This window comes from Budorcas taxicolor, chromosome 13 (genome assembly GCF_023091745.1).
Source record: "Budorcas taxicolor isolate Tak-1 chromosome 13, Takin1.1, whole genome shotgun sequence".
Classification (NCBI taxonomy): domain Eukaryota; kingdom Metazoa; phylum Chordata; class Mammalia; order Artiodactyla; family Bovidae; genus Budorcas; species Budorcas taxicolor.
In genome coordinates, this window is record NC_068922.1 from 73,507,483 (window position 1) to 73,534,388 (window position 26,906).

The 26,906-nt window shown below is 50.6% G+C and overlaps 2 protein-coding genes and 1 pseudogene across 3 annotated transcripts; 1 reads left to right on the forward strand and 2 right to left on the reverse strand.

The window, feature by feature from the left end:
* The first annotated feature begins 2,584 nt into the window (after positions 1-2,584).
* Positions 2,585-20,706, forward strand: SYS1 (SYS1 golgi trafficking protein). 2 transcript variants are annotated; one of them, XR_008200520.1, is made up of 6 exons: positions 2,585-2,721; positions 2,937-3,178; positions 4,596-4,663; positions 18,629-18,705; positions 18,873-19,320; positions 19,691-20,706. XR_008200520.1 is itself a non-coding variant. In XM_052651407.1 (4 exons), the coding sequence occupies exons 2-4, from the start codon at positions 3,017-3,019 to the stop codon at positions 6,071-6,073; spliced, it is 471 nt and encodes a 156-aa protein (XP_052507367.1). In that variant the 5' UTR covers positions 2,585-2,721; positions 2,937-3,016; the 3' UTR covers positions 6,074-7,089. The 2 variants fall into 2 exon arrangements, 1 of the variants encoding a protein (XP_052507367.1); XM_052651407.1 differs by lacking the exons at positions 18,629-18,705; positions 18,873-19,320; positions 19,691-20,706 and adding an exon at positions 5,833-7,089.
* TP53TG5 (TP53 target 5) lies at positions 13,395-16,318 on the reverse strand. The gene is made up of 4 exons (XM_052651406.1): positions 16,271-16,318; positions 15,926-16,000; positions 15,591-15,721; positions 13,395-13,884 (listed from the first exon to the last, which is right to left on the reverse strand). The coding sequence occupies exons 1-4, from the start codon at positions 16,316-16,318 to the stop codon at positions 13,395-13,397; spliced, it is 744 nt and encodes a 247-aa protein (XP_052507366.1).
* On the reverse strand, positions 19,694-20,261 carry LOC128058915 (60S ribosomal protein L12-like; annotated as a pseudogene).
* Positions 20,707-26,906: the final 6,200 nt, after the last annotated feature.

A 26,906-nucleotide genomic window follows, 5' to 3' on the forward strand; every position in this document is an offset into this window, starting at 1 on the left:
CCAGGATCCAAGGATGACTCAGACACCAGCTTCATTTTCCATTTCAGGAGAAAGGGGAGGGAACGCCTTCCCTCCAAGGGAGGAGACAGAGTGGAGAAGGGCCAGTTGTCACTTGAGGGGGCCTGACTCAGGAAGAGCCACACCATCCAGCACCCAGAAGATAGAGGAACCAAAACCAAGTTGAATCTCTCAAGCATTTTTCTGGAAACTCTGCCTCAATCTCTTCTTAACCCCACACCCCCAGAACCACTTAAACCTAGGGATTCACTGCTCCTTTTCCCCCTTCCCACCATCCCATCACATATTTCACTGTCTCCTTCCTTCCTCTCTTTTTGTCTATTTATTTGTTTGATTTTATTTTTGGTCGCACTGGGTCTTTGGTGCTGTGCATGGGCTTTCTCTACTTGCAGTGAGCGCAGGTTACTCTTCGTTGAGGTGCGCAAGCTTCTTTTTATGGTGGCTTCTCTTGTGAAGCACAGGCTCTAGTGCTAGCAGGCTTCAGTCTTGCGGCACACAGGCTCACTACTTGTGGCCAGTAGTTGTGGTTCACAGGCTTAGTTCCTCTGAGACATGGGGAATCTTCCCTGACCGGGTATCAAAGCCGGGTCCCCTGCATTGGCAGGCAGATTCTTATCCACTGTGCCAATAAAAACGAAGTCCCCTTTCTTTTTTTCTTTTTTAAAAGTCTGGAATGGTATGTTGGTATTTGGAGTCAGATGTCCTAGATTTGAATCCCAGCTCAACCTCTTATGAGCTCTGACCTGGGTAGAGTCACGCCCCATCTTGGAACCCCAGTTTCCTCACCTTTAAAGTGGGGGATAATATCTACCTTCTCTGATTATATTATTATTGTTATTATTATTCTGGCCATTGTGGGATCTGAGTTCCCCAACTGGGATTGAACTCAGGCCCTTGGCAGCCAAAGTGCAGAGCCCTAACCATTGGACTGCCAGGGAATTCCCATATCTTCTCTAATTATGAGGATGAAACAAGATTACATAGATAGTTAATAAACAGAAGATGTTTTCTCAGAAGCACTAGATCATGTGAGTCATTAATAGACCAGAGAGATTTGTTGAGCTGAAACAAGGTGCTTAAAAGAACTGTTGAGCTGGAAAGCACCTCAGAAATCTTTGAGCCTTAATGACTTCCAAACCGGAGTCCAAGGGAACTGTTTACAATATTTCCAAATGATAAGAGAAGTCACACGTCTACTTTTGATAGAGTCTCAGGTTTCTTTACCTTTGTCTGGAATTGGATCAGCTCAAAGTGATAACATGGTTATCACATGCTGTTCAGAAGTTCTGATTGGCAAGTTACATGGGTCTTTGAAAAGTTTTTTTAATGTGAAAATAATTAGCAGAGGGTAGATTAAATGATGGAAAACATTAATCTTGTCCAACTCCTCATTTCATAAACAGGGAAGCTGAGGTTTAAAGAAGGAAGTGACTTGCTAGTCACCCAGTTAGTATGGCAAGCTCTCGAAAATCTGAATTCTTTTCCTGGAACCAGTTACTTCCCTTCTTTCCATTCCAGAGGAGAACCTACGATCAAGAAAATCAAGGGGGTTTTGTTGGCTGAGGCAGGAGTAAAATGACTCATCAACTTGCTGTTGCCCTTTCTCTATTCTTGACTTATTCAGCAAATATTTACTGAATGTCCACACTGTTTGGACTCAGAAGAGGTTAGAGAGGAAAGAGTTATGGTGGCAGACAGCGTCAGGATCTGCTTCCAGGTATGACTCCGGAACCTGGGCCTCCCCCCTGCCCTCACCTGTTATAAATATAAACGGATATACAGCTATAACTGATTATGTACATTATAAAACACCCACTACTGTGTCTTCTAATATAGCTAAGTTGTGTCTGAGGACAAGGACAGTCTCATTTTAACATGTACAAATCTTCCTGACACTCAGTAGGGCATAAAATCAGTGCTGCGGTATTGGAAGCACCTGAATTTAAAACAGGTTGTTTGTTTGTTTGATTTTGGCCGTTTCATGTTGCAGATGGGATCTTAGCTTCTGGACCAGTGATAGAACTCCTGCCCCCTGCATTGGAGGCTGGGTTTTAACCACTGGATGACCGGGGAAATCCCCACCTGAATTCTAACTGCCGCTAACTCTGTATCTTTGAGACAGTGATGTTGCTTTCCTTCCCTGGGGCTTAGTTTAAATTATCTATAAACCAGAAACAGTGGGAAAATTATGTGTGGACTTGCTGGCTGGTTCATTTCAAGCTATCCCAGCCTTTAACTAGGAGAAAGAAGATGTTGGGAGTTTAGGCTGAAAACGGAATGAACGTTATCATTTCGTTAACTCCCAAACATCTTTCCCTCGCCCTTTGCCACTCAACTGTCTGCTCTCGCCGCCCTCTTTTTTTTTTTCCTCTCAACATTCTCCTCTAGAGGGCAAGCAAGCTCTACGTTCTGTTGCCATACTTCCGTTCCCCTTCATTTTTTTATTGCGCGCATGTGCACACCTCATTTCCGGGCTGCCCTCCTTTGTTTGGCACCACGCCTGCGCAATCTCAGCCCCGCCCCCTCCACCCCGGAAACGCTTCCTTCCTACGCCGCCGCTACAGCCGCTGCAGCCGGTGGACCTTTGCCTCTCTAGGCCGGTAGGGCCTCTCCTCCATGGTCCTGACTGTCAGCACCGTTTTGGTAGCCAGTCGGTGCGGCTGGGCCGCGCTCGGACGCTTCGGATCCTCGCGACCGTAACCGGTGAGTGAACCCCACAGGAGCTCGAGGACGAGCGGGGCCTGTGCAAGCTGGAACGGGCAGGGTTTCCCCTCACGCCGGGAATGGGTCTGTCCGCCCCGACCTCCCTCCCGCTCCCGGAATGGGCTCGCCGCCTCCATCCCAGTCCCTCCTCCCGGGCGGGGCGACGTTGTCATGGTGACGGCGGGCTGGCTGAGGCCAGGCGTGTGTCCTCGCAGGTGCAGGGGCGGCCCGGGGCCCATGGCGCGGCGACGGCGCTGACCCGGGCCTGGGCGGCGGCCGGGCCCCGGGGGCCGGCATGGCGGGCCAGTTCCGCAGCTACGTGTGGGACCCGTTGCTGATCCTGTCGCAGATCGTCCTCATGCAGACCGTCTATTACGGCTCACTGGGCCTGTGGCTGGCGCTGGTGGATGGGCTGGTGCACAGCAGCCCCTCGCTGGACCAGGTGTTCGACGCTGAGGTAGGATCCGGGGCTGGCGCGGGCGGCGTTTCGGCCTCACTTGGTGATCTGACACTACCAGGCTCTAGACCTGGCTGGACCACCTGACGCTGAGGAAGTGACTTCCACTTCTCTAAGCCCCAGGATCTCGGGTGCCAAATTGCGGCGGGGGGAATGGGTAAAAGAGCATTCGTGGAGGTATAGTGGGAACTGCCTGGACTTTGGAGTCAAGCCTCTGTTTAAGTTACACGTACTAGCTGTGTAACCTGGGGCAAGTGTTGTCCTCTCTCTGAACCGTCGCTTTTCCTGTGTGCAAAATCATGAGACCGCTAGCAGGAGGCCGTGGACTGCAGTACACAGAGCTTGGCTTTGGATTCAGAATGCTTAGTGTCCAGCCCAGGCTGAAACATACCAGCTGTGGGACTTTGGGCAAGTTGCTTCATTTTTCTGAGCCTGTTTCCTCTTCCAGAGTAAAATAATCCTCAGCAAAATGTTATGAGACCCAGAGGGGCCTGGGAATAAGAAAGTGCTTTGTCAAAGTGTAACGGAAGGTGAAGTGTTAGCTTCACAGAGGCAGATGTGGTATGTAGTAATAAGAACAGTTCTTGGAGCCAGGAGATTTGGGATGGAATCTTTTCTCCTGCTTATCCTCTGTGTAGCCATTGGACAAGTTACTATCCCAAAAGAGGTAATAGTAAGCAAGCTATTATCCAAAAAAGGTAATGACAACAGTAATAATAATTTTATGAGGTTATTGTGAGGATACTATGGAGTAATGAATGTCACTGTTGCATGCTGAAAGAGTGTAGATGTTTGGTATTCGATAGTACTGTAACAATAGTGATGGAAGCTGCATACCCACCAGGTACCTAGTAGTATCCTCTTAGGAGGCTCTGTCCTCCTGAGAAGGACATGTGCAAATCTGAGGCTTTGTTGAAGAGCTATCTCATGCACACTACTGGCATTCTAGACCAGTAGTTGACAGACCTTTTTGTAAAGGGCAAGATTTTAGGTCCAGCTACTCAATTCTGCCATCATAGCACAAAAGCAGCCGTGGACAATACTAAGTGAATAGGTGTGACTGTGATTCAATAAAGCTTTATTTACAAAAATAAGTCCCTGGCCCCTGGGGCCATAGTTTGCTGAACACTGTTCCAACTTTTATGCTGTTTACTTACTGTATCACTTTGGGCAAGTTACTTAACCTCTTTGGGTTTTTATTCCTTCTTTGTAAAATGAGGATAGTGATCCTTTCCTGGCTACTGTGATGGATGTCTGTAAAAGCAGCTTTTTAGAAACAGGCCGCCGTACAGACGAAGGGGCGTATTGGCTTCTCTGGTCCCGGCAGGATGTTTGTTCCTTGGGGGTGGCTCCTGGAGCCTAGGGGCTCTGCCAGTTTTCTCCTCCAGCATGTTTCCATTTGTGATTTCCCCTTCAGATCCTGGGCTTTTCCACCCCACCAGGCCGGCTCTCCACGATGTCCTTCGTCCTCAACGCCCTCACCTGGTGAGTATCACCAGTTTTCCTGTCCAGCTTTTGGGGTCTTAGCGCTGGAACTAACTTTCTGAATTTGGACCTGACGCAGGCTGGCACTTGTTCCTGGGTAGAGGTAGATGAACGTGGGTGGCAGAGACCAGTTCTGGGACTGGCTCCATCATAGGATTTCTTCCACCACTGTTTTGACTTGGCTGGAAAGCTCTTATGTCACTCTGAGCATGCTGCCTGGGGACAGCTTCCCTCTCAGATCACTTCCCTGATGTGGAGTGAGGTGAGGGAAGGATTGGACTGGGAGTCAGGAGAACTGGATTCTATTCTTGGCCCATGTGCCATTAGCCAAGTTCCTTTCCTTCTCTCTGGGCGTCAGGTCCTCACTTGTATGCTGAGGACTTGGACTGAGAGGCGGTCTAAGCGAAGTGATTAAGAGCTTAGGCTCCAGAGGCTGACTCACTTGGCTTTGACTCTCAGCTCTACCACTAGTCTAGTGACTGTGGACAAGTTAATCTGTCTAAGCCCCAGTTTCTTCACCAGTAAAATGAGACTAATAGTATTACCCACCTCATAATGGTAAGGGTTTCACGAGTTCATTCACAGGAGGTACTTAGAACAGTGCCTTGCACATTGCTATTCTTGACCTTTCACTGGAGGTTGAAAACTGGTGGGGTGACTGTGACCTGGATTTGGCTCCCAGATATGTTCTGTTTGACTTACCCAGTTGTCAACCCACACAGGGTGTTTAAGATTTTTTTTTCCACTTAATTGAAAATCAGGATATTTTATATTAAAAATCTAGATTTCTGGTGTCTCTTAAGAAAATGGGATGATCAACCAATTCCAGGCCAGCCTTCTAGCCTGGTGGTTTGTCTCGCTTTAGGCCCCACTTTAGATGGAACATGTCTGCTTCGTGGTGCCACAGCCCTCCCCAGTCTCTCGGAGCCCCTTGAGTGGCAGCTGCCCTGATCATCACGCTCACACTTTTTCCTCCTTCCCCGCCTGACTTACTCTCAGCACTACCCGCCGGGCTCCTCTGGGCATCTGACAATGTAGCCCCTGCCTCCCACTTCTCTCGCTTGCTTCTGACCCCTGTGCTGTCATCCTGTCCCCCCACACTCCCCCAGATAAGCTAATCGAAGGCCAGGACAACCCAGTGACAGCTCACTGCCGTCCTCTCCCCACAGTGCCCTGGGCTTGCTGTACTTCATCCGGCGAGGGAAGCAGTGTCTGGATTTCACGGTCACTGTCCATTTCTTTCACCTCCTGGGCTGCTGGCTCTACAGCTCCCGTTTCCCCTCGGCGCTGACCTGGTGGCTGGTCCAGGCCGTGTGCATTGCGCTCATGGCTGTCATCGGGGAGTACCTATGCATGCGGTCGGAGCTCAAGGAGATCCCCCTCAACTCAGCCCCGAAGTCCAGTGTGTAGTGTTGGGTCCTTTGGACACCCTGCTGGGCACTTGACCACCCCTCCAACCCCTCGGGCTGCTCGGACCGCCAGATGAGGTCCAGCCCAGGCCTGAGAGGAACCTGGGAAATGTGAAGTCTTGGTTGGTGTGGGGGAGAGAGTGAGGCCCCCATCAAGAAGGTGGGTAGCGGGGCAGGATCAGAGCTGCAAGAACCACCTCTGTCTGCGGAAGCCTTGGTGTCTGGGAGGTCGGCGTGGGCACCTCTTTCAGGGTAATAGCAGAATCGGAACCATGTCACTCTTGAGCCACCATACCTGTCACCAGCCTGTTATTTTAAAAAGGAAAAAAAAAAATCAAAGATAACTGATTGGAGCGAACCACTCTTTTTAGCCATCTGTCTTACCTCCTGGGACAGCAGTTACATACCTTTTCCATGTTGCCCTGATTGCAGCTGTTCAGTTGGAACAACCCTTGGTTTCTGGATCCAAAGCCACAGAAAGAGATCTAGGTGCCCAGTAAGTAGCAGGCTGCTGTCAGGCAGAGAATGGCAGGTGGAGGCATCAAGCAAAAAAAAAGACCAAACCCCAAAAACGCACAACCTGTGTTCTGCTGCAAGCATGCGTGCGCATACCCCTGCACCCCGTGACTCTGGTTCTCTCTACTGGGTCCCCACCCTACTGCCAGCTTTCCACATAGTGGGCCAGAGGACCCAGAGAAGAATCCCAGCATCGCTGCCCATCTCGTGTTTGACCTGGAGTCACGACCTGTTCTCTAGGAATGACCAGGTCCTCCAGCTCCCACAGGACCTCCGTTCTGGTAGTAGTTCCCTTTTCCTGCCTTATTTGGAATCCCACAGTGGGAGGGAACCGTGAGTGCCCGAGACCCAGGGAGCCCAGCCTTCCAGCTTGAGGTATACTTGATTGTACTGAAGGAGATAGGAATTTGCTACCAAGGTATTTCTTTGAGGTGGAGTGTCCTCTGTGAGGGGGCTTGCAGCTGCCCTTCCTGTGTACAGAAATACAGTATTTTCCATGGTTCTGCCTGCGCTTTATTTTATAACGCCTTGCTTGGGACTGGGAGGGGTCAGCACAGTCAGACATTCATTAGAGCCAGGAGCTATTAAGAATTATTAGGCCACCTTTTTTTTTCCTTCTTGAGCCCAGGTGTTCCTCCAGTTGGTTAAAATATGGAGTGCAGGGAACTCCTGTGTCCCACCCGCACCCCACCTGTAGCCTTCTCTGCTTTGCCTTGGGTGACCGCCATGACTCAGGACGCCTTGCCTACTTGCCGGTGATTTCTGACTGTGCCCAGTGAAATGCACCGGTCTAGACCCACTTCCTCCTGGAAACCGCTGCTGCTCCCCTCGGGCCCTCCGTAGCCTCCCTGAGCGAGCTGATGGAGTTCCTCTTTCAGAGTTAGGGCTACGTAGATGGGAACTTGTGCCATCTCCCCCAGAAGCCTTTCCAGCCTCCTGGCTCCCAGCCCCGCAGGATAGGAAGTGGAGGCTGACAGGATGAAAGCTGAAGAGTGAACATGCTCAGGCAGAAGCTGGGCAGAAGCTGGGAAAAGGCTTGGGTGAGGCGCCTCAGAAACGGTGCCCTGGCCAAGCGGGGAGGGAGCGGGTTGTTAATGGGCCGCTAATCCTGGCTGCAGAGTCCAGGAGGTGAGACTGGGCTGAGATGGCTTCCCCTGTGTCAGTGGGTTTCCCCCAGACACCAGAGACTCCACAGGCAGGTGACTCCCTTTATTTTGAGGAAAGCCTCCAAGCCCTCATATCCGCTGTGGTGGTTGCTCCGGCTGTGATGGCACACCTGGACTTTCCCACAAAGGCTTGTGACACCCCGCCGCATGTCTTCTCTGATGATGGGTCTCTGCCTCCAGAGTGTCAGTTGGATCTTTTTTGGAAACTGCCAAAAGTCAGGGGAGCCAACGTGTTTTGTTTTTTTTTTTTGAATAATGACTAAGCTGCTGCTATACTGAGATGTCAATGAATTCTCAAGTGACGAAGCAGTGTCTAGAGGCGAATTCCAGAGAGGAGGTAACGGCATCCGCTGAGTACAAGAGATGTCCAACAGGAGACGAGGTGCTGAACGTCTCCTTTCTCACTTAATCTTCCCGACAACCTTCCGAAGGAGGAAGTATCGGGACTTCCCCTGGGGGTCCAGTGGTTAAGACTCCGCACTCGCAGTGCAGAGGGCACGGGTTTGATCCCTGGTTGGGGAACTAGGGTCCCACATGCTGCTCGGTGTGACCGAAAAAAAAAGGGAAGAAGTAGGAAAACCATCTGTGTCTTACAGGTGAGGAAACTGTAAGGAACTTGCCCAAGGTTACGTTAGGAGCTGGCAGACCAGGATTTGGGTTTCAGTAATGAAATTAGTAAACTCATTCTGAAGACATTAATAGTCAAGAATGTTTACATTTTATTGGTTAAACAATCTACTTTGTAGTCATACTTTCTCATCCTACTGTATTGTTGTAAATACTAAGGGTGTAAAAAGCATTGTAAATATTGTTTTCCAAGAAAAACTAATAGGCAGTACATTAAACATGGCCGCAGATTTTCAAGTGAACATGAGGATGTCAGCAATGTTTTTATTTCCAAAGGATAAAGAAGAATACCTAGATCAGAAAGTTACCTCCACCCGCCCACTGAGTTGGTGTAGCTGTTGACTTTGTAGGGGTGTGATGGCTAGACACCCTGGTTCTCCCCGTTCACTACTCAACTTCAGCTATTTGGAGAGAGAAGTAGAAACTAGGACATAGCTGGTACTCAGACTAGTTTATGAGCTGAAAGAAGGATGGTAAGGGAGAAAGGGATGTCTAACTCAGAGGATGCCTCTAACCCCTAGTTCTAGGCAGGCCTGTCCAGATCAGAGCCAGACGGGGGCCAGAATGGCTCCGGGAGTTGGGGTGGAGGGGAGCTCCAGGTCCCCTTGAGTCTGATGGGAGGGACAATTAAAACAGGTTAACTTCCCCTGGAAGGTGAGTCTTACACTCTCTTCAGGGACTCCCCAGATCAGGGTAGCTTCCTCCTGGCATTCCTAGAGGGCAGTCAGCACTTAGCCCAGGGACCACAGAGCCTTAGGGGCTGGGGCAGTAGGGGCCAATTCTGGGCCCAAAGGAGAGCGGCCTTGTGGAGGGGGAATTAAACGCTGCTGCCTTGGAGGACTTCCCTGGTGGTTCAGTGGCTAAGACTCCATGCTCCCAAGGCAGGGGGCACAGGTTTGGTCCCTGGTGGAGGAACTAGATTCCACATACTACAACAGACCTGGCTCAGCCAAATTAAAAATACGTATGTATTTTTTTAAAAAAGCTACTGTCTTGTTTGAGGTTTTCTGTAGGAAAGTAGCAAAGGGTGATGAAACAGTACTGAGACAAGGGGTTAGGGAGAGCTGAGAGCTTTAATCCTTGTCCTGCCTACCTGGCCAAGCCAAGGACAATTCTAGGGGGCCCTATGTTAGAAGGCTTGAGAGAGCGGCCATGGAGTGCCCGGTTAAGTCCTGGAGTCCCATTGCTAGCTCTGAGACCTTGGACAAGCTACTTAACCTTCCCTGGGTTGAACTTCCCTGGCTTTTTGTGAGGGTTCAGTGAGATGTCATATGTAAAGCACTGTGTGTGATATGTAAGAAGTGATTCATGAATCTAAGCAGTTAGGATTAAGGCACCAGACCCCCTCCCCATTTTACAGAGGAGACCCCTTTCTTCGGAGCCTTGGCTGTTAGATGGGGGACAGGACTGTGCCCATAACGAAAGTACAGCAACAAAGTATTGAGCTCCTATGTGCCGCGTGCTGTAAAGTGACACGTTTCTAACTTAATCCAGTGACAGCAACACCAATGTTTTCCCCATTATGCAGACAATGAAACAGGTTTAGGAATAAACAGCTTTCCTCAGCATCAAACAGCTGATAAGAAGCCAGGCCTGTCTGCCTCAGCAACCTCGTCCCCATTTCATATTCCAAACATGTTTAAATAGTTCATGGCCCACATTGGGAGAGGGACAGCCTCCAGGATCCAGATGCTATTTTAGCAAAAGGTTGTGAACTTGAACATAAGGTTGGCTTTTTAAACAAGCAGCTGGTTCCCTAAAGGTGGGCAGTTAGCCAACTGCCCATAAGTGAGAAACAGGGCCAGTACTGGCCTTGGGGCTTTATTATGGCAAGGAGGCATGGAAAAAAGGCCAAACGTTCAACATCCCGCAAGCTAATTTCAGCTACATCAAGCCTGATTTGCTCAGAGCCCTCTGGAATGGCTCTTAGTATCCCTCTTTTTATAAACAGATGAAATAGGCTCTGAGAGATCATGTGACTTGTTAAAAATTCAAACACTTAACTTTTTTCCCTAGTTAACTGCTGGTTGGCCGTTTCTCCTGTAGTCAGTTTCTGTATCTCCGAGATCATTTGCAGCATCCTGACCAAATCAGGATCTAACTGAACCCTGAAGAAGAGCCTCAGGTTGAGGTCGTTAAACAAAGGGAGAGTGGTAGTGGAGAGACCCTGGTTCTGGGATCATGGGAGGCGGGTTGCCTGAGCCTAAATACCAGCAGGTAGAAGGGATAAGGCTCCAAGGCCAGCATGCTGGCCATGCTGGGTCCCAACCAGCCTAGCCACACAGGCTCCTGTCTGCTCACCCGACGGCCTCCCCATGGGCCGCTCAGGCCCAGCTCTGGCTCCCAGTTGGGCAAAGCAGAAGTTGTCAATCTCCCCTAGGCTCAGGGCTTTTCATACCCTACTTGGGGCTCCCCAGGGGAAGGTTCAAATGAAGATTAGTGCAGCCCCCTTTGCCCCCAGGGTTGGTTGGTTGATTTGGGAGTGAGTTGCCCTGATTGCTCACTGATAGCCCGTTGGTCAGAAGGTTACTTGAAGTTTGACAGAATGGAAGGCACTTGGGAGAAAAGGTTGAGTAGAAGGTTGATGGGATTGATGATGCCAGGCAAGGGAGTCGAAATGGGGAGTACCCAGGAGTAAGGCTGGAGTGGGCATGTAGCTTGAGGTGGGGGTTGCAGGAATGGAAGTTGTGTGGAGGGATAGAGGCGGGATGCCAGGGACGGGAACTCTGCACCTGGTGACCACAGGTGGGGAACAGTGAGGTACAGAGTGGTCCCATGCCAGGCTGTCTGTGGTGGCCTGGTTTCCGCTGATGCCCACCCCAGGGATACTCAGTCAGTGCTGGGCCCCAGTGGGGAGGAGGGATGTGAACCTGTGGATTCAGCGGGAGCTTCTCCTGTCTTTCCCCCTTCCCTCCCAACCTGAGGGTCTCCATCACTGCCCTGACTCCCTGGGGGTGGCCCTGCTGCTTCCCCGAGGGCACCTGCCTGCCTCCAGGGGAAGACAGAGGATGACAGTCTTCATCCAGAGAAAGCCTGGGCCCCCTCAGTTTTCCTCTCCCTAACGGCACATCCAGGGCCCTGTGGCTCCTACCGACAGCGGGGGTAACCCGACCGGACGTGGGGTTGGAGGATGGATGTGCTGTGTCTGTCACATGTGAGCAGTGAGACAAAAAAACAATTCCTGGCCTGACTGGTGCTTCCCGTGACCCAGATGGGGCACGGTTCGCATTTCCAGCTGACGTCTACTGACATCGGGCGCCGTGATAATAAGGGCGCAATGCATGTGTTTGACAGACTGGATTCGATGTTGCACCTTTTCCCCGTCAGGAGGTGGAATGAGGAGCAGCCAGGAGACCTGGTTTAGAGCTCTTACCGTGCCACTTCGCAGGACCGTCCCATCTCGGAGCCGCAGTGGTTTCCTCCTCTCCTAGCCTTGCAGGGCCATTGTGAGTCACCAGGAAGCACACAACAAAGGTTCCCCTTCTGTGACGTCATGGAGTGCCCTGCTCAGGAGGCCAGCTTGCAGAGTGGGGGAGGGGAACAGCCCACTGGCTTCTTTGCTTCGGGTTCTACACTGACGTTGGAGAAGGCAATGGCACCCCACTCCAGTACTCTTGCCTGGAAAATCCCATGGACGGAGGAGACTGGTGGGCTGCAGTCCATGGGGTCGCTAGGAGTCAGACACTACTGAGCGACTTCACTTTCACTTTTCACTTTCATGCATTGGAGAAGGAAATGGCAACCCAGTCCAGTATTCTTGCCTGGAGAATCCCAGGGACGGGGGAGCCTGGTGGGCTGCCATCTCTGGGGTCACACAGAGTCGGACACGACTGAAGTGACTTAGCAGCAGTAGCAGCTACTACATTTCCTGGGGACAGACTGAAATGACCCTGAAGTAGTGATTCACACCCCCACCCCAGTCCTTACCTTGTCGGAGAGACTCTTTCCTCCATCCTGTCCAGCCCCAGAAAACCAGGCAGAGCCAGTGGCATTTGGGAGATTTTATTTGTAGACTTAGGAATTCTCCCGCCCTCCCTTCCCGGTCCATGACTGTGCCATCTCCCGCCCTCTCCGCAGCACGCCTCAGGCTCCCATCCAAGGTCACACCTACGAACAGAGACCTCAGCATCAGTCGGCCGTTAAGACCACCCCCAGGGGGCGCTGCAGGCCAGGGAGAGGGCTCGGGGACCAGGGGCACTGTGACGCCCAGCCCATTGGAGATGCCAGCTTTGCTGATGGGGCAGCCTCCTTTCAGCTGGATCCCCAGGCCTCTCACCCTCTTTTTTTCTTGGAAACTCAGCAAAGGGGCTGAAGTATTTCTTTTGCTAAGAAACTTTTTTTCAGAGTAAATCCTATTTGAGGTTGGTGGTGGTGCTGGTGGTGGTTTAGTCCCTAAGTGGTGTCTGACTCTTTATGACCTCATGGACCAAAGCCCACCAGGCTCCTCTGTCTATATATGTTTCCCAGGCAAGAAAACTGGAGTGGGTGGCCATTTCCTCCTCCAGGGGATCCTCTCGACCCAGGGATTGAACCCAGGTCTCCTGCATTGGCAGGGGATTCTTTACCGTCGAGCCATCAGGGAAGTCCAAGTCTTATTCGAGGCATGAGTAAATAAAATAGAGTGTAGAGCGAAGAGGGGATGGGGTGCAGCAGAGCCCTGCTTGACCTCTCCCCTCTTCCCCCAACGTTTGGAAATCCCTGGACTCATTTCTCAATGAGATTCTGAACCACAGCAGTTTGGTCTCTCTTAGGCCTCTAGGCAATGGATGCCCCGCCTCAGGACCACGTTTCCCAGTGTCCTTCCCCAGAGCCCCTACTGGGGTCCTGAGAGGTCCACTGCCCTGCCGCATGGCCTTGGTCAATGGCTTCCACCTCTCTGGGCTTCCCTCTCTGGGCGGAAGGTTGGGCTTCCCAGCACCGACAGCCACAGCCCCTAAGACTCTGGACCCTATGCCCCCTGGCTCTGGGCCCAGCTAGGGGCCAGCGTTTCACCCTGGCCTGGCGGTGGAGGTGTCACACCTTGTACCGATGGACCATCGGCATCTCCAGTGACGCCGAGCAGAAGCGGGTGCAGCAGCGCTTGACCCAGCGCAAGGCGGAGGATCTGCACATCACCCGAGGCCCTGGGAGGTGGACCCGTGTGGGCAGCCCCTCAAACCAGACCCGCTGGTTCACTGTTTCCGGCTGCTTCACATCCTTCACGGGAGTTCTGTCCTGGTGGGTCTTCCGGAAGATGACTTGGGGGTCCCCAGTGGGAGGCTGCCTTGCCTGGGCTCTGGGACCCGTGGTCAGGCCGTGACCCCTCGATGTCGTTGGGGCCTCAGGCTCCACTTGCTCCTCTTTCTGTGACACAGCTTCCTCTGCCCTGGGCCTCGACTCCTCACGCTCCTCAGGCTCCCCTGTGAGCTTTAATTTCTTGGAGTCCAGCTTCTGGTAGGAACACCCAGCCTCCTCCTGGAGCTCTTTGTTATTTTGTTCCACTTCATCACAGACATTATCGTACCTGGCAGGGAGAGGAAGAGCAGTCAGCAGCGTAGGACCGAGGCTCTGGTCCTCCGCTAGTCCCGAGACAGCTGCGCTGCCGCTGGTTCAGGGGGCCTGTCAGGAAAGCCACAGAGAGCCCGGAAAGAAGCTTCTCCACCACTCAGAAGCCTTGCGCCTGGGGGCAGGGGATGCGGTGACGAGCACTGGCAGAAGGGATGTGGGAGGCTAGAAAAGCCTATGGCAACGGCTAGCAGTTAGGACACTAGAAACGTGTATTACCTGCATCGGCCACTAGGTTAGGGCTCTGCCTCTGGATTTCAGTTGACGGAGTGGACTGGTCCAGTTTTTTTTTTTTTTTTTTTTAATTGTTTTCTTGTTCCAAGACATCTTAGAAAGTAGCTCCAATGACCCCCCCACCCCCACCCCATCCCGCCTCACTTCTGGAGGGGCAGGATAGCTTCCTCTCAACAACACAGTTGGGGCTTGGGGCCCATTAGGGCTGGCTGCTTTAAAAAGGGTTGGAAAACTCAGACTAGATGGTCCTGACCCTTTGGGCTCGGTGTTTCCTGATCTCCTGTATGGAGGAGGTCAACTTAGAGGGAGGAAATCAGAGGGGTGGAGTTCGCCAGAGGTGTTAGACTTTCCAAAAGGGTATCTGTCACAGACTGAAGTCCCCTGCAACGTGGCCACCCCTTCCTAGGTGAGCATGTGTTGGGAGGGAGAGGCCTCACGCTCAGGGTTAGACAATACTGAGGATAGTCACCGGCCACCGCTGGTTGGGGGCCCACCAGGTGTCAGGCCCAGGACCCTCACCACAGTCCTGCAAGGCTGAAGGAGGCTTAGAGAACACAGGCTTTGGAGACATACTGCGGTTCAGACTTTCTTCTGCCTCTTACCGCCTGTGTCATTTGGGGCAAGAAAGGTGTCCTGTCAGAGCCTTAGTTCCCTCATCTGAAAACAGATAATTCTGTCCACCTAGTAGGGTTTTTATGGAGTAGATTAGGTGGGAAAATGCTCTGCAGGGTACCTGGCCCTTGAAGAGTGAAAGTGAAAGTCGCTCAGTTGTGTCCGACTCTGTGACCCTGTGGTCTATACAGTCCAGGGAATTCTCCAGACAAGAATACTGGAGTGAGTAGCCTTTCCCTTCTCCAGGGGGTTTTCCCAACCCAATCCACGAAATTCTCCAGGCCAGAATACTGGAGTGAGAAGCCTTTCCCTTCTCCAGGGGATCTTCCCAACCCAGGGATTGAACCCAGGTGGATTCTTTACCAACTGAGCTATCAGGGAAGCCCTTAGCAGGTGCCTTATAAATGTCAGCTTTCTTAGTGGGAGGGAGCTTGGCCTCAGCAGGATGACTAGTCTGTGGGTAAATCTGTGGGTGGTGATGAATTGGGAGGGGCAGGAAGGGGGCCCGCTTGCTCAGAGCCCCAGATGGTAGTTAGTCCCATGATTGGATGATTATGACCATACTTATGACAACAGCTCTGATTTCAGCTGGGAACAGCTTCAAATCCTAGCTCTGCCACTTAGCAGTTCAGTTAATGGAACAAGTTACAGCATCTCTTGAGCCCCAACTCTCCATCACTAAAATAGGGCTACTAAATGGCTCGCTTTCTCCCAGAGCCTTATCAAAAAGCAGGTTTCTAAACTCTTTAGCACAGTGCCTGTTCCTAGTAAAGACGGCTATTGGGCCCATGATGGGGGCCATGGGTGGGCCAAGCTCACCCAGAGGAGAGCCCCAGGATCTTTGGAACCCTGAGCAGTGAATTCCAACACCTTCTGGCCAGGTTATGCAGTTCTTGGATCCGAGGGTTCGAGCTTTTGAGCATCTTCAAGAGCGACAAGTGTTTTAATACCTGCTAGGGATGAAGAGACAGAAAAAAAAGAATTGGAAGCTTCAGCTTTCTTGGGATAGCCTCCCAACCCCCACCTGGAGTTTGGCTCAGCTCAGCTCATGGGTGAGGCCGGTTGACTCCTTCCGGGTCACCCATGGCAGCCCTGAGCAGCATAGTGTGGGGGCTCAGGCTTTCTTTAGTGGGCACCCAAATGTGGCATCTCACCATTTTAAGTCGGTTCCGCGCGATTACTTTGCTGACAGGCTGATGTATCTTGTCCTGTGGTTCCTTAGCTTGCATCTGACAGAGAGAGGGAAAGAGCAGGTGAGGGGAAATGCTAACATAGGATGAGCCCCCTGAACGCCTGTTAATGCCTCTCCACTGGGCTTGGGTTGATAAACCCTAGACTGTGATTTTTGTCACCTTGGTTTGGGGGTGGAAATGGGGAGCCTGTTATAACTCTCTTGACCCCCTTCACCTCTCCCCCTCCCCCTAGGCAGAAAGACCCCCACCCTGGGCGTGGTTGGATGCTTTGTTGAGACCTCCACTAGATCCAGTCCCAAGTCCAACCTTGGAAACCACCTTATTCTTGGGCCTCTTCTTTGTCAATGGACGCATGCTGGAGCTGTGGCACATATTGGACAGATGGTGCAAGACTGGTACCTGGCCCTGCCTGCGCCTGTCTGCCCCCAGCTCAGCCCACACTCAGGCTGGGCGTCAGGATGCTTATGCTGGTGCTCCCAGGGAGGGGGGCTGTGACATCACTGAAATGTGTGACAGTGGCAGGTCTCCAAGGAGTATGTGTGTGGCAGGGGTGGAGGGTGAGAAGGTGACTCCTGTCTGTGCAGATACCTGGTGGGTGCCAGGCAGAGGCATACACTGTCACTATTTCCCTGCAAGGTAGGAAGATTCTCCCCCACTTTTTTAAATGAAGAAATCAGGGTTCAAAGAAATTAAATAATTTACTCAAGGCCAACACAGCTGGAGAATGGTGGAGCTGGAAACATAAGGTCTGACAATCAGCCCGCGAAACCTGGTTCTCACCTGTGCTCATCTGTTCATTCATGTCATATGTGTTCGCTCATGGGCATCTGCTGTGTGTCCGGTGTGTTCTAAGTGCTGGAATAAAAAAAAATTCTGCCATCAAGGAACTTACATTCTAGTGGAGAAGAGACAGTATGTGTTCTTGTAAAGATTCAATAATGGGCTGTCTGAAACAAAGTATGTGTATGTGTGGGTGAATGTGTGTTTATCATAAATTTTACTGAAAGAAATCTAAAATAATAAAATTCTACAAATACTCTTATTGTGAATCCCGTAGGGCCAATTTACTCTTACAGTATACTTTTCTCAAGTTTTGCCTAACTCTTGCATCCATAGTCAACTTATGGTTGTAATTGATGAACAGGTATCATTCCAACATGAATGTTGATGTTTTCATTCATACTAAAGAGTAAGAAGTGAAAAAGTGGAGGAATGAAGATTTTGGAATTCATTTCTCAATGATCCGATCGACTTGCTTACTGTCACAGTTTTCAAATACTGGGAGTATATTTGCTCAGCCTTTTTTGGGTATGTGTGGCTATTTACAGTGTATAGGCATACTTCAGAGATATGGCAGGTTCAATTCCAGACCACTGCAATAAAGTGAATTACCAGAGTCTTTGGTTTACCAGTGTATATAAAATTTACACTATACTGTAGTCTATTAAATGTGCAATAATAGCATTATGTCTGAAAAATGTGCATACCTTAATTTAACAATACTTAATTGATAAAAAACCCTTATCATCATTGAGCCTTCAGTGAGTTGTAGGAGTAACATCAAGGCTCGCAAGTCACCGTAACAAGTAGAATAGTGAAAAGGTTTGGAATATTGCGAAAATTAGCAAAATGAGACACAGAGACGTGAAGTGAGCAAATGCTGTTGGAAAAACGGCACTGATGGACTTGCTGAATACAGGTTTCTGCAAACCTTCAGTTTGTAAAAACCTCACTCTGTGAAGTGCAGGAAAGTGAAATACCATGAGATCTGCGTGTAACAGCTATAGACAGGACACAGTTACATTATTAACATTTCCTCCATGTGCTTTAGCCACTAGATGCACAAAGTCAACTCATTGGAAATGACCCTGATGCTGGGAAAAGATTGAAGGCAGGAGGAGAAGGAGGTGACAGAGGAAGAGATGGTTGGATGGCATCACCAACTCAGTGGACATGAGTTTGAGCAAACTCAGGGAGATAGTGAAGGACAGGGAAGCCTGGCGTGCTGCAGTCCATGGGGTCGCAAAGAGTCACATGACTTAGTGTGACTCACATGTCACAAAGTCACATGACTTAGTGACTGAATGCCACCAATGAACATTTCCTCCATGGTGTTCTTAAGGCTAGACCAGAGGTTGGCAAGATAGTGAATACATTAAATTTTGCAGGCCATGTAGTTGCAACTGCTCAACTGCTCTTGGAATGTGAAAGCAGCCACAGATGAGGAAATGAGTGGGCCTGACTGTGTTGCAGTAAAATTTATTTACAAAAATAGTGGGCCGGATTTGGTCCAGGACCGACTCCTGGCCTAGAAAATCAATAGGACAATAAACCCAAACCTGATTCGTCACACTTACTGATTTCTGTGGTGTAAATACTTCAGCCTACCAGAGTGATGCCACTGAATGCAGATTTGAACAGAAAGGCAGTCACCTCCGTTATATATTATGTATTTCTACCATATTTTTACAGTCCTAAAGATTCCCAAGATCATAGTAGCAAAAGGTGGTAAGAAATTAGGAAGTGTTGAGTTTGAGCACTTTTCCATCTTTGTTTTTAATATCATTAACTCAATGAAGTTGGTATGATATAAGTTTTAATGATCATGTTGCATAATGACCAGCCAGTTGAGTTCCTAAAAATGTCACATGCCTCTGTTAACAGCACACTCCTGTTAACGTTAGATGGAAAGAAGTGTGTGGAGAGAAGTGAACAAGGTGGACGGGAAATGGAGAACAAAGGTAGAAAGTTTGCTGTGTTAAAAGGGATGGGGCTTCGCGGGTGGCTCAGTGGTGAAGAATCTGCCAGCCACTGCAGGCGACATGGGTTTGATCCCTGACCTGGGAAGATCCCACGTGCCTCAGAGTCTTTAAGCCCGTGCACCGTAACTACTTTACTTGTGTTCTAGAGCCTGTGAGCCGCAACTACGAAGCCTGCATGCCCTAGAGCCCATGCTTCACAAGAGAAGCCGCTGCAATGAGAAGCTTGCGCAGCGCAAGTAGGAAACTCGCCACAGCTAGAGAAATGCCGGTGCAGCAGCAAGGACCCAACACAACCGAAAGGATGGACACTGCTATATTTGAAATGGATAGGCAACAAGGTCCTACTGTACAGCCCAGGGAACTCTGCTCAGTGTTCCGTGGCAGCCTGGATGGGAGGAAGTTTGGAGGAGAATGTATGTGTATGGCTGAGAGTGTGTATGTATCCATACGGCTGAGTCCCTTCGCTGTTCACCTGAAACTATCACATCATTGTTAATCGTCTATCCTGAAATACAAAATAAAAAGCTTTTTAAAGAAGAATGGACTAGGACCCTTCCACTGACAAGATGACATGTGAGGAGAGACCCGAAGGAGGTGAGGGAAGTGGGGAGAGCTAGTGGCAGAAGGTGAGGACAGAGAAAGTCCTGGTGAGGGGCTGGGCCAGATGGTGGGAGATTTGAACAACTCAGGCTGCTCTGAGTAATCTGCCCACCTGGCCGCATCTGAATAATCAGAAGAGCTTGTGACGTACAGCTTCTCCCTCACCACCCACTCAGTCGGCCAGTTTGATACCCAGCAAGTGTGGGAACCAAATCCACACCACACCCAGATGGAGGTGCATTCACGTGGGGTGCTCACCTCTGCCTTTTAGGGGAGGTGGGCCAAGACCAGACTACTGCACAGCTTCTCGGTTTTTTTTTTTTTGGTTGTCAAATAATCCTTTATTTTTCTTTTTCCTTTGCAGTTCTTAACTAGCTGGGCACTCCACAGCACCACTGTTGATGTCATCTATGATGTCATGAGGGTGGCGGCCATCAACATTGCAGCCCACAGGCTGGGTGATCTCTTTAATGGTTCCAGAGAGTTCTCTAGCTAGAGACTGATACCGCATCTGCTGGGCAGTGCTGACGATCTCATCAAAAGTGATGGTTCCACTGTGCTTAATGTTTTGCTGCTTCTTTCTCTTGGTGGTTCCATGAGGGCTTTGATGATCAGGGCAGAAGCAGAAGGTACTACCTTAATCTGGGCCTGTCTGTTCTGAATGGTCAGTTTCACTGTAATACTTGGACCCTTCCAATCACCAGTTGCCTTGGTGATGTCATCACCAGCCGTTTTTGGAGACAGACCCAGGGGGCCAGTCTTGGGGGCCAGGGCAGACATGGCACAGACTTCCCCACCAGTGCACCAGTGCAAAAGGTACACGACTTTGATCTCGTTGGGGTCAAACTTTGGTGGCATGGTGAAGGCGGCTGGTGAACCCGGATTCGGGACGATTGAAGAAAGTTGCATCTTTGCCTCCTCTGAGCCGAAAGCTGAAAGCTGCACAGTTTCTTATATATCCACGCCCTTTCTTATTAGGGCGGAGATGAGTGGGTGGTAAAAACAAAAAAAGATGCTGTGGGTCAGAAAAGACACAAGGAGGCGACTTTGGAGGGAAGGCCAGGCGAACACCCCACCCCTCCCTCCGCCTGCCTCAGTCCTCTCCGGCTCCTCCGCCTGCTCGGGCTTCCGTCTCCGTCAGCATGATCTCAGCTCGTCCTGGACTCTGCTGGGCTCTGCTGGGCTGCATCATTATCATCTGCACCTGCCACCTCGGCACCAACAGCTGGGGCCCTGCTGTGCGCCTTCCTCTGAGCCCGGGGAGTGGTCCCTCCAGAACATGGGCTCCTCAAGGGCAGGGATTTGGGTCTGTTCTCTTTATTGCTAACCCCCCAGAGCCTTAGAAGAGTGCCTGGCTGACAAGAGGTACCCACTAAGTATTTTGTGAAAAAATGAAAATAAACGGCATTTTCTATGATAAGGGTAATGGTGAGCGGACTGCTGGAACCCTAAGGAGCAGCGTGGGGAGGCCAGGGAAGTCTTCGTAGAGATGGTGACAGATAACAAAGGAAGAATAGGGTTGCCAGGCAAAAGGCTGTGGGGCTCCTGGATTTTCAAATTACAGGTGTGGGAGAGAACTGTGAAGCGGGGTATGTGCTGGAATAGAAGGTAGAAACCCAGAGTGACGGTAGCCAAACCCGGGGGAGTGAGCCAGACAGGCTCCATCACAGGCTGAGAGGCTTGGAGCCGGTCCTGAGGGTCAGGGCCTTGGGACTGTTCCCAGGCGATGGGCTTGAGTGGGCCCTGGCGGCTGGCCTGGCCGCCTCCGCATTCTGTTCCAGCCGGTTCTTTTCACACCGTCACTCCCTTTCCTCCCTTCAGAAGCTTGGGGGTGCATCCCCAGGGGGGGCAGTTTTTCTCTGTGACCAGACGTCATACCCCAACAACGGCTCCTAAAGCAGCACCTCCCTATTCGGTCTTGTTCATCTCTTCCATTAACACGGTAAAAACCATTTATGGGCAGAGTGATACCCACGGACATGCAGCTGGTCAGCCTTCTGGATCACATCCAAGGCACTTCAGTGAGAAACCACCACCCTCTCTTTTTTCTCTTAGTTGAGGTAAAATACACATAACATTGACCATTAATCATTTTAAGTGGGCAGTTCGGTAGCGTCCAGTACTTTCACATCATTATGCAACATCACCACCATCCGTCTCCCAGACTCTTCATCCCCCAAAATGGAAACTCAATACCCGTTAAACGACAGCCCCCCCATTCCCCAGCCCCTCAACCCCAGCAACCACCATCCTACTATCTGTCTCTATGCATTTGACTGCTCCAGGTACCTCATGTGAATGGAATCACACACTATGTGTCTTGCTGTGATGGTTTATTTCACTCAGCACAATGTCCTCAAGGTTCAGGTTGTGCCAGAATTCTGCTCCTTTAGGGCTGGGTACTGTCCTCTTGTAAGTATAGACCATATTTTATCTGCTCGTCCATCGGTGGGCACTTGGGCTGCGTCCACCTTTTCGGCTTCCGTGAATAATGCTGCTATGAACGTGGGTGTGCAAATATCTTTCCTCAAGACCCTGCTTTAAATTCTTTCTGAGTATAAGCTCACAAGTAGAATTGATGGACCATATGCTAATGCTACTTTTAATTTCTTGAGGACCCACCGTACCGTTTTCTGTAGTGGCTGCACTGTTTTGCATTCCCGCTGACATTTCAGTTTCACCACATCCTCACCCGCAGTTGTTATTTTTCATTCTTCCTTCCCTCCTCCCTCCTCCCTCCTCCCTCCCGTTCCCTCCCTCCTCCCTCCTCCCTCCCGTTCCCTCCCTCCTCCCTCCTCCCTCCCGTTCCCTCCCTCCTCCCTCCTCCCTCCCGTTCCCTCCCTCCTCCCTCCTCCCTCCCGTTCCCTCCCTCCTCCCTCCTCCCCTCCCGTTCCCTCCCTCCTCCCTCCTCCCTCCCATTCCCTCCCTCCTCCCTCCTCCCTCCCGTTCCCTCCCTCCTCCCTCCTCCCTCCCTCCCTCTCTCTTCCCTCCTCCCTCCCGTTCCCTCCCTCCTCCCTCCTCCCTCCCGTTCCCTCCCTCCTCCCTCCTCCCTCCCGTTCCCTCCCTCCTCCCTCCTCCCTCCCTCCTCCCTCTCTCCTCCCTCCTCCCTCCCGTTCCCTCCCTCCTCCCTCGTCTCTCCTCCCTCCTCCCTCCCTCCTCCCTCCCTCCTCCCTCCTCCCTCCCGTTCCCTCCCTCCTCCCTCCTCCCTCCCTCCTCCCTCCTCCCTCCTCCCTCCCGTTCCCTCCCTCCTCCCTCCTCCCTCCTCCCTCCTCCCTCCTCCCTCCTCCCTCCCGTTCCCTCCTCCCTCCCTCCTCCCTCCCTCCTCCCCTCCTCCCTCCCGTTCCCTCCCTCCTCCCTCCTCCCTCCCTCCTCCCTCCTCCCTCCTCCCTCCCATTCCCTCCCTCCTCCCTCCTCCCTCCCTCCTCCCTCCTCCCTCCCGTTCCCTCTCTCCTCCCTCCTCCCTCCCGTTCCCTCCCTCCTCCCTCCTCCCTCCCGTTCCCTCCCTCCTCCCTCCTCCCTCCCGTTCCCTCCTCCCTCCCTCCTCCCTCCCGTTCCCTCCCTCCTCCCTCCCTCCTCCCTCCCGTTCCCTCTCTCCTCCCTCCTCCCTCCCGTTCCCTCTCTCCTCCCTCCCCCCTCCCGTTCCCTCCCTCCTCCCTCCTCCCTCCCGTTCCCTCTCTCCTCCCTCCTCCCTCCTCCCTCCTCCCTCCCTCCTCCCTCCCGTTCCCTCCCTCCTCCCTCCTCCCTCCCGTTCCCTCCCTCCTCCCTCCTCCCTCCCGTTCCCTCCCTCCTCCCTCCTCCCTCCCGTTCCCTCCCTCCTCCCTCCTCCCTCCCGTTCCCTCCTCCCTCCCTCCTCCCTCCCGTTCCCTCTCTCCTCCCTCCTCCCTCCTCCCTCCCTCCTCCCTCCTCCCTCCCGTTCCCTCCCTCCTCCTTTCTTTCTATAACAGCTCTACTAGCGGTTGCGGATCTAGTCTTTTTTGTGGTGCTTTTGTTTCACAGTGTGTGTTAGTCACTCAGGTCGTATCCGACTCTTTCTGACCTCACGGACTGTAACCTGCCAGGCTCCTCTGTCCATGGAATTCTCCAGGCAAGAATACTGGAGTGGGCAGCCATTCCCTTCTCAAGGGAATCTTCCCCACCCAGGGATCAAACCCAGATTTCCTGCATTGCAGGCAGATTCTTTACTGTCTGAGACACCAGGGAAGCACCTATATATGGTAAAATTCACCCTTTTTAGTGTGCAGTTCTATGATAAGTTCTTGTTACTGTACAAACACCACAGTCAATGTGTAGAATGGTTTCATAACCTCCCTAAGTTCTCTCGTGTAATCTATTTGTAGTTAACTCCTTGTCCCACCCACAACCCTGGCAGCAACGAATGTATTTTCAGTCCCTATAGCTTTACCTTTACCAGAACATTATATAAATGGAATCCTATAGCTTATAGACTTTTGAATAGAATTCATTCACTTAGCACAATGCATTTGAGATTTACACGTTGGGTATATCAGTGCGATATCACAGCCAGGAGATTGATGTGAACACGATAGGCAGACCTAACTCAGATTTTGTCAGTTTGACCTGCACTCATTTGTGTGTGTGTGTTCCGTCACTGTGAATATCTCTCTTGTGTTATCTGCTCCGCTCCCCACAATCTCATCCCTAATCCCTAGAAAATCACTGATCATTCTCCATTTCTGCAATTTTATTGTTTCAAGAATGTTATGTGAGTAAGTTCCCACAGTATGTAACCTTTCGAGATGGACTTTTTTTCATTCAGGATAATGCTGTGGAGATTCATCCAAGTCGTTGCAGGTGTAACAGTTCCTTTTATAAATTAGAAAAAAAATTATTACAGATTCACAGAAAATTCCAAAAAAATATAATAGAGGTCCTGTATCTCGTCCTCCCGTTCCCCGCCCCCGAAGGGTACATCTTGCTTAACTATGTTCCAGTGTCGGAACCACTCGTGGACCCGCATTACCATGATCAAGATGCAGAAGTGTTCCGCCATTCCAGGCTCGCAAATGCTGTTTATAGCCATGCCCACGCCCTCTTTCCTCTGACCCCTAACCCCTGGCAACCCATCTCCATTTCTATATTTTTGTTATTTCAACAGTGTTATACTGTATAAATGGAATCACACAATATGTAACATTTCAAACCTGGTGCTTCCCCGCCCGCCTGCTCAATGCTCTCGATATCCATCCCGTTGTTTTGGGTATCAATAATTTGTTCCTTTTTGGCTGAGTAGTATTCCACAGTATGAATGTGCCGTGATTTGTTTAACCATTCACCCACTGAAGAACATTTGGGCTGTTTCTCATTTAGGGCTGTTACAAATAAAGCTGGCAGGAGCACTCATGGACAGGTTTTACAGGGACATAGTTTAATGTCTCGGGAATAAATGTCAACGAGGATGATTGCTAGATCATATGGTAAGTACGTGTTTAGTTTTTCTAAGGAACCGCCGATCTATTTTCCAGAGGGACTATATCACTTTACATTTCCATCAGCAAGGTTTGAACGGTTAGCTTCTCCGCATCCTGACCTGCTTTTAGTATGGTCACTAACTTTTAATTAACTGGCATAAAGTGGATGCACAGTGCTTTTAATTTGCATTTCCCTACTGGCTATTGATGTGGAGCATATTTTAATATGTTTATTTGCCATCTCTGTGCTCTGTGGTGAAATGTCTGTTCAAATCTTTTGCTCATTTTTAACTGGATTGTTTGTTTTTTCACTGTTGAGTTTTGAACGTTCTTTATACAGACTAGCTGAGTCCCTTTGTAAGATGTGTGATTTGCAGATATTTTCTTCCCACATCTGTTTACCTTAAAAAAAACAACAACAACCTTTTTCCCCTTGTGATGAGAACTCTTAAGATTGATCTGCTTTCTTGTATTTATTTGACTGTGTTGGCTCTCCATTGCGGCACAGGGGATCTTTTATTGGCGGCATGCAGGGTAAAGTGGAAGGCAGAAAACGTGCCTAATGAGCTGGGATCTGGCTAAGGATATTTCCAAATCATGTGTTAAAGGTGCAACTTGGTGTCTTCTTGCTGCTTAAACACAAGAGGTGGTAGGGAAACGGCAGCAGTTCTCAAGTGAGCACATGATGGTGCCTCCTGGGGAGACCTTTGTCAATGTCTGGAGACATTTCTGGTTATCAGACCTGGAGAGGTTGCCACTGGCATCTAGTTAGTAGGGGCTGGGGATGCTGCTGAATGTTCTATAATGGACAAACCCGTCTCAACACCACCACCTCCCTCCTGGGACTTCCCTGGTGGTACATTGGACAGGAATGCTCCACCAATGCAGGGGACATGAGTTCCATCCCTGGTCTGGGGAGATTCCGCATGTCGTGAAGTGACTAAGCCCATGGACCACAACTGAGCCCGAGCTCTAGAGCCAGGGAGCCGCGACTACTGAGCCAGTGTGCTGCAGCTGCTGAAGCCCACACGTCTAGAGTCCATGCTCCGAAACAAGAGAAGCCACAGCAAGGAGAAGCTCATGCACTGTAACTAGAGAGTATCCCCTACTCACTGCAATTAGAGAAAGCCTGCATGAGGCAATGAAGACCCTACGTAACCATTAAACAAATAAAAAGAATTATCCTGCCTGAGATGTCAATAGTGCTGAGGTTGAGAAATCCTGAGCTAAAAGGGAGCACTATTAAATATGAAGGAGCCAGGACTTTGTGGTTGAAAATTCTCAGCCTGTCTACCTCGCAAATGATAGTAAAGTTAAAGAGTGGTTTCCCAGCAAAGCTCAAATCCACAGCAGCACCAGAAAAACATGGTCCAAAGGAAAGTGAGAATGTAACTATTAATCTTTTGTGTGCATCTCGGGAAGATTTCAGACAATGCAGCAGAGTAGTCTTCAGTCAGATAAAAGACCTCAAAAGAAATGATGGGTGTGCCTCACAGATCCTCTGAATCAAGCAAGAGGAATCCTAGCAAGCTCAAGGGTGTTGACTGTCAGCCAATTCAGCAGAAGCCTAAGAGAGAAAGGCTTTTATCTCAGAGCAATCGTAGGCATTCAGTTCAGTTCAGTCACTCAGTCATGTCCGACTCTTTGCGACCCCATGAATTGGAGCATGCCAGGCCTCCCTGTCCATCACCAACTCCCGGAGTTCACTCAGACTAGCATCCATCGAGTCGGTGATACCATCCAGCCATCTCATCCTCTGTCGTCCCTTCTCCTCCTGCCCCCAATCCCTCCCAGCATCAGAGTCTTTTCCAATGAGTCAACTCTTCACATGAGGTGGCCAAACTACTGGAGTTTCGGCTTCAGCATCATTCCTTCCAAAGAACACCCAGGACCGATCTCCTTCAGAATGAACTGGTTGGATCTCCTTGCAGTCCAAGGGACTCTCAAGAGTCTTCTCCAACACCACAGTTCAAAAGCATCAATTCTTCGGTGCTTAGCTTTCTTCACAGTCCAACTCTCACATCCATACATGAGCACTGGAAAAACCATAGCCTTGACTAGTCAGACCTTTGTTGGCAAAGTAATGTCTCTGCTTTTCAATATGCTGTCTAGGTTGGTCATAACTTTCCTTCCAAGGAGTAAGCGTCTTTT

Bases quoted from the DNA above. Each gene is read 5' to 3' on its own strand.
- SYS1 (XM_052651407.1), top strand. From the start codon at position 3,017: ATGGCGGGCCAGTTCCGCAGCTACGTGTGGGACCCGTTGCTGATCCTG. The intron at 3,179-4,595 runs GTAGGATCCGGG...TTTCCCCTTCAG, and splicing joins ACCAGGTGTTCGACGCTGAG to ATCCTGGGCTTTTCCACCCC. The intron at 4,664-5,832 runs GTGAGTATCACC...CTCTCCCCACAG, and splicing joins GTCCTCAACGCCCTCACCTG to TGCCCTGGGCTTGCTGTACT.
- TP53TG5 (XM_052651406.1), bottom strand. From the start codon at position 16,318: ATGCGTCCATTGACAAAGAAGAGGCCCAAGAATAAGGTGGTTTCCAAG. The intron at 15,722-15,925 runs GTGAGATGCCAC...CATCCCTAGCAG, and splicing joins CGCGGAACCGACTTAAAATG to GTATTAAAACACTTGTCGCT. The intron at 13,885-15,590 runs GTGAGCTTGGCC...TCTCCCTGCCAG, and splicing joins ATCCTGGGGCTCTCCTCTGG to GTACGATAATGTCTGTGATG.